General features: G+C 48.3%; 1 protein-coding gene across 1 annotated transcript in view; it reads left to right on the top strand.

Moving 5' to 3' along the window:
• The first annotated feature begins 1,441 nt into the window (after positions 1 to 1,441).
• USP22 (ubiquitin specific peptidase 22) overlaps positions 1,442 to 10,771 on the top strand; it is a 62,130-nt gene continuing 52,800 nt past the window's right edge. Inside the window, exon 1 of the mRNA XM_080682146.1 lies at positions 1,442 to 2,707. Within this exon, the coding sequence (XP_080538272.1) occupies positions 2,537 to 2,707 (171 nt within the window). The 5' untranslated portion in view covers positions 1,442 to 2,536. The remainder of the gene's footprint in view (positions 2,708 to 10,771) is intronic.

Here is a 10,771-nt window from a genome sequence, read left to right as displayed (position 1 = left end):
TGCTTAGGCTTTTATTAGTATATATATAGACCAGAGGCCCGGTGCATGAAAATTCGTGCACTCGGGAGTGGGGGGTGTCCCTCAGCCCAGCCTGCACCCTCTCACAGTCAGGGTCCCTAGGCCGGGCCTGAGATCAGGGCCTATCGGGGCTTTACTTCCCCTGGCTGCAGGCAGCTGGCCCCAACCCCACCGCTGCCACTGCTTGCCATCTGTGCAGTGCTGCCCACCCCGCCACCCCACCGCCACTGGTGGCCTCCCTCTGCAGGTGACAGGCAACAGGCATGGAGTGTGATGGCTTGGCTGGCCTGGGCCTCCCTCTTTCTTTGCTGGGGGCGGGGCCAGCTCTGCAAGGGGCCATCTGCCTACCTCATCGCCCCTAATTACTAGGCACCTGATCATCCCTAACCATTCTGCCTGCCTGCCTGATCGCCCCTCACCGAGGGGCCGTGGTGGTTCTGATCTCCAGTCGTCCTGCTTATGGTGGCTGGCCTTTTATTATATATATAGGATATCCATAGAGTGCCTTACTTAACCAGCATTTTATTCTGAGAATGATCTTAAAAGTTTATTTGAGGCCCTGGCTGGTGACTCAATGGTTAGAGTGTTGACCTGCACACTGAAGGGTCGTGGGTTCGATTCCTGGTCAAGGGCACATATCTGGGTTGCAGGTTTGCTCCCTGTCCCTGGTTGGGCACATGCGGGAGGCAACCAGTCTATGTCTCTCTGACATAGATATTTCTCTCTCTCTTTCTCCTCCTCCCTCCCACCCTTCAATTCTCTCTGAAAAGCAATGGAAAAAATATCCTCAGGTGAGGATTAACAACAACAAAAAAATTTGTTTGGGTTAATTAATTCAACAGATAATTTTGAGAACTTGCATGTAGCCAGGACTCCTCTGGGCACTGAGGGTATAGCAGTAAATAAAACAAACAAAAATCATTACCCTCATGGAGTTTTTATGCTATGGAGGGAATAATTTAAAAAAAAATTATTTTGAGAAAAAGCAGGGTAAGGGATGGAGAATTTGGGGGTTTAGGAGAGGTATGATTTTCATTAGGGTGGCAAGGCTTGAAGGCCTCCCTGAGAAGGCAGAGTCTGGTGACCCTGGAGGAGTTGCGGGGAGGGAGGCGGATAAGTCATGGAATCTGGGAGTGGAACACATTGTAGGTAAAGGGGACAGAGGCCTAGCGGCCAAAGTGTTCTTGGCAATTTGTTCTGACCACAAACGCTTTATTCCAGTCCTCAATCCATTACACCCTGCAGCTTTAACAGCGACGCCATTATCTTAATGTTTCAAATGTGTGATAGCTTTGGACTGGCCTGAACAGAAACGGCTGATTCCTCAGCCTGTCCAGGAACGCAGGAACGCAGGAACGCAGGAACGCAGGAACGCAGGAACGCAGGAACGCAGGAACGCAGGAACGCAGGAACGCAGGAACGCAGGAACGCAGGAACGCAGGAACGCAGGAACGCAGGAACGCAGGAACGCAGTTGCGGGTCTAGTCAGTGTCGGCGAGTAGCACAAGTTTCCCCAGATCTTTTGGGCCTTTGCTCCCCAAAGACATTACATTGTTGGGATTTGTCTTTAAAGATCTTTTCCCAACCCTCCCCGGTTCAATCATGGATGTACTAATGAGACCTTGCTGTCCAATGACAGCCGCTGGCACTGGAAATGCAGCTGGTGTGAATCGGATGGGCTGTAAGCGCAAAATACCAGTTTTACAGTTTTTTTTTGTCTAAAGATTGTAAAATATTTTATTGAATAAATCTACAATGTTTCTTACATGCTGAAATGATAGACTGGCTATACTGGATGAAAGTTTGTTACTTAATTTCATTCGTTTTCATTTTTCAAAATGTGGTTATTAGAACAAGTAAAAGGAGAAATGTGGCTTGCACCCTCTCTATCTGGATGGCGCTGGATTAGCTGCGTGTTCCTGGTGGCAGGATCCAGCTTTCTTCCTCGCAGCACGGCTCGGCAGGCGGTGGCCGCGCCAACCCACGGAGGCGGCGCGGGGGTCTGGGACCCCTTCGACACGGAGAGCCCACCGAGCGCCCGGTGGACGGTGTCCGGAGTCAGGGTGGCTGAGGGGCTGCACAGTGGAGCCAGGCCTGAGGCTCGGCTCGTCGCTCCGCCTCTTTGCGGCAAAGCTGGGCCGCGGCTAGCCGGTTCCGGGCCCCCGGCGCCACCCTCCTCCCCATTTCGCGGCGGGAAACCGGAAGCGGGAGGCGGTCCCGAGCCAGACGGACGACGCTGACAACCAACCACCGCCGCCGCTGGTGACGAAGGCCAGCGGACGACCAATGGCGTGAGCGCGGGGCGGTGCCTCTAGGCCCCACCCCTCCCACCGCGCGGTCCGGGGAGCCGAGGGTCTGGACCTGGCGGCGCAGCACCATCTTTGTCTGCCGGCCCACGGCCCGCCCTTTGTCCCGCGCCCGTTCAGCCGCTGGCCGGGCCGCCGAGCAGCCCCGCGCCGCGCTGGCGTCGTCCTCGTCCCCTTCGCCGCCCCCCGCGCGCGGTCGGGCCTTGCCCCCTATGGTGTCCCGGCCCGAGCCCGAGAGTGAGGCCATGGACGCGGAGCTTGTGGTGGCGCCGCCGGGCTGCACGCACCTGAGCAGCTTCAAGGTGGACAACTGGAAGCAGAACCTGCGCGCCATCTACCAGTGCTTCGTGTGGGGCGGCACGGCCGAGGCCCGCAGGCGCAAGGTGAGCCGCCCGGGCTGCAGCCGCGGGGCCGGGGAGCTGCGGGCTCGCGGGCGGGGTATGGTCCTCCGCGGACCCTCGGGTTGCGCGCCCCGGGGTCCTGACCGCGCTCCCGACCCTCCCCTCTCCCCACCCTCGTCGCCCCCTCCCCCGCCTCTCCCCTCCCCCGCCTCTCCCCTCCCCCGTTGCCCCCTCCCCCGTTGCCCCCTCCACTCCGCCTCGCCCTCCCCGGCCGTCCCCTTCCCCGGTCTCCCTCCGCCTCCGGCTTGGGGTATGGGGTGGGGACGGACAGGGCGTTTTCCCTTCCCGGTTGGCCGCCTAGTGCGAGGAGGCGGGTCTCCTACGTGCCGGAGCGGGGCCTCCCAGGAATCCTCCCGGCGGGGGAGGATTCGGGTTCGGGGTGGGTACACTGAGAAGAAAATAAGACACAAATCTAATAGGGGGACAAAGACTGCCCGGGCCCGCGGGTCTGCGCGGTCCGTTCCCCCCCCCTCTGGAGGGTGGTCAGGGGTCGCTGGGCCAGGACGGCCGCGTCGGCCTGGGGTTGGGCCGGTTGTGACCGCCCTGGGTTGTGACCGCTGTGCGGTGCTAAAGACACTCCCGACGCCGAGGCTGCAGGCTCCGATGCCAGAGAGGGCCGCTTTTTTTTAACCATCTCGGGTTCCGGCGCTGTTGGAGGTGGGGGGTCCTTTTAGGACCGTTTCTAGGAAACCGTGTCGTGGTCAGCACGACGTCGCAGTTAGAAGCACTTGCAGCGATGGAGGGAGGAGCGGATTGGACAGACAGGTGAGGCTGGTGGGGAGGTGGGACTTGGGGTGCCTTCTTCGACAAGAGACTTCAGCAATAAATGAAGACACTGAGGAAATAATGTTTAGTGTTGTATTATTTTCAGGTACACATTTCATCTGAGTGATTACGCTTAATCATTTGGAAACTAGAAAATACTGGTATTTTTAATCTGAATAAGCCTTAGATTTTACAGTGAAATGCGGTTGTTCAGTTTACAGTTTGAGGTTGGGAGTTAGTTAAGCATTTACCACCTTCAGTGGCATTTTTTTAAATTATTTTTTAAATGCAAAAATAGGTGTATTTGTGCACACACCAATGAAGGAGATCAGTCTTTTGTCAAGTAGAGAAGATCAAGTTCTTAAGTAGCTGATTGGGGACCTACTACAATGGGAAGACTTGCTCTGTTGCTTTCCGATGTTGGGTCTATTTACCTAACACTTCCGCAGGCTTTTCCAATGGGTCTTCCTCCTCCTGGGCCTGACTTTCTAATTCCTTACCATGTCCTAGCTGGCGTTGCAGGTGGTCTGTGTTACTCTTCTGTTCATCCAGGTATTTCCCATGAAGCATAAGACATCATATTCATTGTTGGCAGAAGCCATGGTCTTCAGGTCTTGCAGGAGCTTGGTTAACTAGTTCGACTCTAGAGCTTGTCTGCCTGTTCCCCAGTCATCTATCTCAGGCCCCTTAATTAACATTGGAAGGCAGGTTTTACTCTCATGTCCTCTTAGATAGCTTAGGAATCGCTTTCTATGTCTTTCACCTCAGCTTGGTGGTCAAAGAAGGTGGCAAAAAGAAGTTGTACTGAGTCTTCAATGGAATTACAGGCCATCTATCTACTATATATATAAAAGCCCAGCAACCGAACAGAACGACTGGTTGACCAGACCACCAGGGGCAGACGCTCAACACAGGAGCTGACCCCTGTGGTCATTGCGCTCCCACAGTGGGAGCGCCACTTGGCTGACTGGGATGAGCAGCACTCCCGCAGCAGGAGCAGCCACTCAGAGGGCAGGTCCACAGCCACTTGGCTGACCAGGATGAGCAGCGCTCCCACAGTGGGCAATCCTGCACACCACACGCCACACCAGTGCACAGATCCGTGCACCAGGCCTCTAGTAGCTAAATAAGCATCCCTGATGTGTAGCTCATAAGGAGTGGCATGTTTTTTAATGGGAAAACTTAACAGATCCACTGACTTGTAGGGGATGTTAACCTTAATTTTCCTTTTATCAGTAATGGTATTGGGAAGCATTACCTTTTAGGATGAACTAAAATCAGAGATGATATATTTACATTAGGATGGAAGTGAAATTCTTGCTAATGGAATTGTGTGCCCTTGGGAAAAAAATCGACTGGCTGAAACCAGTTCTCTTAAAATGATAATTTTGTTTACTGCTCTATATTCTTGGTCAACATTTATGTGATGGGTGATTCATCTCCACATTGGATTAAGTAGGTGATCCCCTCTCTTTTATTCTCTTCTCTCCCCCTGCTTCACCCCCTTAATTTTTAACAAAGTTGGGAGTCAAGTTTAATTCATCCTTACCTAAAAAAAAAAGGAATCGTTTGCTATATATGCTTTACATTATGTTAGTTCCTTTATGTTAGTTACTTTTTTTTCTGTATACAGTATATGGCTTGGGTTAGTTTCATATGTTCTTTTTGTTTGTTTAATTTTTTAAAAAAATATATTGATTTCAGAGAGGAAGAGAGAGAGAGAAACATCAATGATGAGAAGGAATCGATTGGCTGCCTCCTGCACCTTGGACCAGGCCCGCAACCCAGGCATGTGCCTCCGACCAGAATCAAACCTGGGACCTTTTGGTTCGCAGGCCAACGCTCTATCCACTGAGCCAAACTGACCAGGGCTGTTTTAATTTTTTAAAATTCTCACCCGAGGATGTTTTTTATTGATTTGTATTTATATATTTATTCTTTGTTAATCCTCACCCGACAATATTTTTTCTATTGATTTTTAGAGAGAGAGAGAGAGAAACATGGATGTGAGAGAAACATCAGTTGGTTGCCTCCTGTATGCACCCCGACCAGGGATGGAATCCACAACCTAGGTATGTGCCCTGACCCAGAATGGAACCTGTAACCTTTTGGTGTATGGGAGGATTCTGCAATCAACTGAGCCACCTGGCCAGGGCTGGATTATTGTGTGGTTTTTTTTTTGTTTTTTTTTAATTGCTTAGTTTGAAGAAACAACTCCAGGTACAGACAGACAAGAGGTGGTGATATTTTCAAAATTCAGATCTGTCAGTATTGCAATACCTTTTGGTAGTATACCGACCATGAACTGTAGTGTTCCTCATCTGTTCTCTATGCAGGCGTCCTCAAACTACGGCCCGCGGGCCACATGCGGCCCGCCAAGGACATTTATCCGGCCCTCCGGCTGCCACTGCCTGTCCTGCTTAGCAGCCGACTGGTCCCGGGCCCGTAGTGCGCATAGGAATTTGTTCATAGTTTTTTTTTTAAACTATAGTCTGGGCCTCCAGCGGTCTGAGGGACAGTGAACTGGCCCCCTGTTTAAAAAGTTTGAGGACCCCTGTAATTTAGGGGGATCATTTTCTTGCATCTGTTTGGGTCCTGGCAAACTGCGTTTCTAGCACTTTCTAGTGGTCCTGTGAGGAAGAGTTGGTTTCAAAGAGTTTAACCTTGATGAGTAACAGTGTTACAGTTTGACAGTTTGCATAGAATTCACAGCATATCTATAAGCTTAGTACGTTTTTGCTTTTAATGGTATGATTTTCTATTAAAATGCCAATATATGTTCTAATATTTGTAAATAAATAAAGGTTCTTTGTGAGTCTGACACTCAGCTACAATGTAACTACATAAATGAACCCGTGGATAGGCAGGAGTTGAAACTTTGTTTATCTAAGTACAGGTGGGTTATGGGCTTTTGTATCTACACTTTGGTTCTTCTTTTGATAGGTGGAGAGTGAGAAGAACATGGTCAGATTTGGTAACTTTCTGCCCGCTTTAGGCTTGAATTGCACTATGGAATGTGAAATTTTCCATGATTTAGACTCAGTGCTATCACAGTGACCTGTCTGCATTTCTGGCATGTGTTAAATAGAACAAGTGTCTTGCCACTTAGGGTTTTGGGTGGTAAAGATTGACACTAGCAGTAAAAACATAAGGGATTTGCAGTTGTGTGCCTTGTATGACTTAACATAGTCCGCATTATATTTTGAACATTAAAAAAATATAATTATTCCTATCTTCGAACCATTCTGTGACTAAAATTTTACAGCAACCTGTCCTCAAAACAGCCCTTTTGTAGCTACAGTAAATACTTTTACCAAATATACCATAAGTGAAGAAGAGTTGTCATGCATACTATTCGTAATTTGGGGCCATTATTGAGTCTGGTTTAATTTGGTCAGTAATCTGGAGGTTGGGAAATTGCTTTTGAAGGCTTCTAAGCCATAGAGTTTGGTGCCTAAAGCAACTCTTTTTTTTTTCTTTAAATATATTTTATTGATTTTTTACAGAGAGGGAGAGAGATAGTTAGAAACATCGTTGAGAGAGAAAGATAGATCAGCTGCCTCCTGCACACCTCCTACTGGGGATGTGCCCACAACCAAGGTACGTGCCCTCGACCGGAATCGAACCTGGGACCTTTCAGTCCACAGGCTGACGCTCTATCCACTGAGCCAAACCGGTTTCGGCCCTAAAGCAACTCTTTGGGTAGATTCTTTGTTGTTGTTAATCCTCACCAAGGATATTTTTCCATTGATTTTTAGGGAGAGTGGTAGAGAGAGGGAAAAACAGAGAGAAACATCGATGTGAGAGAAACACATTGATTGGTTGCCTCCTGCACGAGCCCTGACTAGGGCCAGGGCTGGGGAGGAGCCTGCAACCAAGGTATGCGCCCTTGACCAGAATTGAACCCGGGACCCTTTTGTCCACAGGACAATGCTCTACCACTGAGCCAAACTGGCCAGGGCAGGTAGAGATTCTTAGAGAAATGTTTTGTTTTGGAAAGGGCCTAGAAAGAAGGGTATCTATCTGGGAAATGAGAGGTGAGAGGCCAGAGGGCTCTAAGATCCAGAGTCATACCTTACCCTAGTGCAGTGGTTGGCAAACTCATTAGTCAATAGAGCCAAATATCAACAGTACAATGATTGAAATTTCTTTTGAGAGCCAAATTTTTTAAACTTAAACTTCTTCAAATGCCACTTCTTCAAAATAGACTCGCCCAGGCCGTGGTATTTTGTGGAAGAGCTATACTCAAGGGGCCAAAGAGCTGCATGTGGCTCGCGAGCTGCAGTTTGCCGACCACGGCCCTAGTGTGTTTTTTTCTGTTTCTATGTTTGTGGTTTCCACGTTACTGCTTATAGAAATGTGGTGCAACACCCTTTGGAAGAAAGTGGGATGACTCCAACTTTTTTTGAACTTCCCATTCTTCAGTTCAGAGTCAGCTCTTGCCCCTGGGTTTTTCTCCTGAGGAATTGAAATCATAATTGTTAAAAGGCCATTTAAGCAGTAGGTGTCACATAGCAAGATAATACCTGCCTTAAAATTTAGACTATTTGTAGGTGTCCAATGAAAATTCCTACACATAGGATAATTTTAGCCTAAACATACGTAATGGAATACATAGATAATTCTAAATGCTCAGATGTTGGTAAGTTTTACTAAGGAAGCTTAAAATTTATGAATAAACATGGGTTTTAAATTACAACTTGGCAGGTGTGGCTCAGGGTTGAGCTTCGACCAGGAGGTCACAGTTCAATTCCAGGTGAGGGCATACCCCCAGTTTCTGGGCTCAATCCCCAGTAGGGGGGCATGTAGAAGGCAGCCAATCAATGATTCTCTCTCATCAATGATGTTTCTATCTCTCCCTCTTTCTTCCTCTCTGAAATCAATTTAAAAAAAAAAAAAAAAAAAAGACCTGTTTGCTGCCTGGGTCTTCCAGACTTTTTAAAAATTGCAAATATGTGTACATATGAAGCAAAGTTATATGTTTTTGTTTTTATTGTTGTAAGTGTACATGTTAAGGATATTTCCTTTTTTCACTTGTTGCCTATGCATATAGATCTCACTTATTTTTATTATTTTTTTAATTCTCACCCGAGGATATTTTCCCCATTGATTTTTAGAGAGTGGAAGGAAGGGGGAGAGAGAGAGAGAGAGACATCTATGTGAAAGAGACACATCGATTGGTTGCCTCCTGCATGCACCCTGGCTGGGGCCAAGGGTCAAACCTGAAACCCAGGTATGTGCCCTTGACTGGGAATCGAACTTGAGACCCTGCTGTGCTCAGGCCAACTCTAACCACTTGGCCACACTACCCAGGGCTCAGTTATTTTTTTCAACTATGCAACCAATATTCCATTGAATGGTTACAGCCTTGTGTATTTTCCCTCGATCCACTCATTTTAAATATACATATATATGCTTTCAATTTGGAGAATTTAATTAAGACTTCTAAGAATTTATAAAAATTTTAGAATCCATATAGAGAAGGAATAGTCTTAGACAATTAACTATATGTATCTTGGTTTGCTGAGGGATTGAAATGTGATTGTTTATTTGACATCAAACCAGAGATGCATTTAAAAAGTACAGTTTTATGTGTATGAAGTAACGGGGAGCAGAGGAGGTAGCTAAAAGGAGAGAAATAAAAAATTAAATGTAAACAATGAAAGTTTAGGATAGCACCGTTTCATAGAGTACAAGTAACACCCTAACCTCCATTCTGTACCTTTTCATAGTGACAGCATAGATGATTGGCTGGTGGACGCTTGCATAGGAGAGAGCCTTTGTAGTCAGTTGTGGAGGGTGGGTCAGGCCTTGGCGTGTGCTGTGGAACGGGAGATTACTTCATTGAAAAATGGTCTTGTATTGTTTATCTCTAGTCAGTGGCACTTTGCCGTGTTTTAGAAAACGGTTTACTCTGTACTGATCCTCTCTTGTCAGTGCTGTTTCATTTCTGGAGTCTTAGATTCTTCTCTTGAAATATGAGTGAATCTCATGCTTGATCTTTTGAATAGAAATCATCATAAGGGAATAACAGTGCCTAGATTGATTGACACAACCCAGTGTCATGAAGTGTACATGTAATCTGGCTCCACAAATGACCAGATGAGTCTGTGTTGACAACCAAGTCAGGCGCTTTGATGGGGGTGAGCCTGCTGCTGAGAGGTCTCTCCTGGCTTTCCTCCGCCTGCTTTTTTTTCCAGTTTATTTTTTGAATTTGTTCCTTTTGTTAAAAATATATTTTACTGATTTCAGAGAGGAAGGGAGAGGGAGATAAGAAACATCTATATATATATATAAAAGCCTAAGCGACCATTTGACCGTTCAACCAATAGCAATGACACACACTGACAACCAGGGGCAGACGCTCTGACCTGTAGGTTAGCTTGCTGCTGGGGTCCGGCTGATTGGGACTGGGTGAGACGGGCCGGACACGCCCTGGAGCCCTTCTGCGGTCCCTCCCTTGCCCCGATAGTGCACAAGTGGAGTCCTGGATTGCGAGAGGGTGCAGGCCAGGCCGAGGGACCCCACTGGTGCATGAATCTGTGCACCGGGCCTCTAGTCTATATAGGTTTGTAATGTCCAAAACAACTGGACGACTGAACACTGGAAGTCAGTCCTGTAGTCAGTGCTGGGTCGCTGCGGTGACCCAGCACTAACTGCTGCACTGCAGGTGCCGTGGCGACCCAGCACTGATTGCCGAGGGGGCTGCAGATCAGGCCTGGAGAGAGAAGCGGGGTCTGATCCACAGCCCCTGTGGAAGCAATTCATCAGCCCTTGCCTGTCTTTCTCTCGGGGCCTCGCCAGCAGCTGCGGGGGCTGCTGATCAGCCCCGCCTCTCTGATCAGGCCTGGAGATAGGCCCGGAGATGCTGACTGGCATAGAAACTGACCAGTCAGAACCAAATCTGGGTGAACTGCGAGGAGCCAGTGGCTGCCTAGGAGGCAGCGCTTTTGACGCTGACTGGCATAGAAACTGACCAATCAGAACCAAATCTGGGTGAACTGTGAGGAGCCAATGGCTGCCTAGGAGGTGAAACTTTTGATGCTGACTGGCATAGAAACGGACCAGTTAGAACCTAATCTGGGTGAACTGCGAAGGCAGAACCTAAGGTGGGGGCTGAGGAGGAGTTTTAAGGGCAACAGCTATTTGGTGTAAGGTGTAAGAAAGCGGTTAAATTTTTTAATGACCAGTTTGGCAGTATAGTGCATATGGCTGGCTATCAGTCCAGATGTAGGGATTATGTATTTTTGTCTGCCAAGAGCATCTCCTCCTGATAAAAAA

This window comes from Plecotus auritus (genome assembly GCF_963455305.1).
Source record: "Plecotus auritus genome assembly, chromosome: 7".
Lineage (NCBI taxonomy): Eukaryota > Metazoa > Chordata > Mammalia > Chiroptera > Vespertilionidae > Plecotus > Plecotus auritus.
The sequence above is the reverse complement of the archived record's forward strand: the minus strand, read 5'-3'. Positions and strand labels throughout refer to the sequence as shown.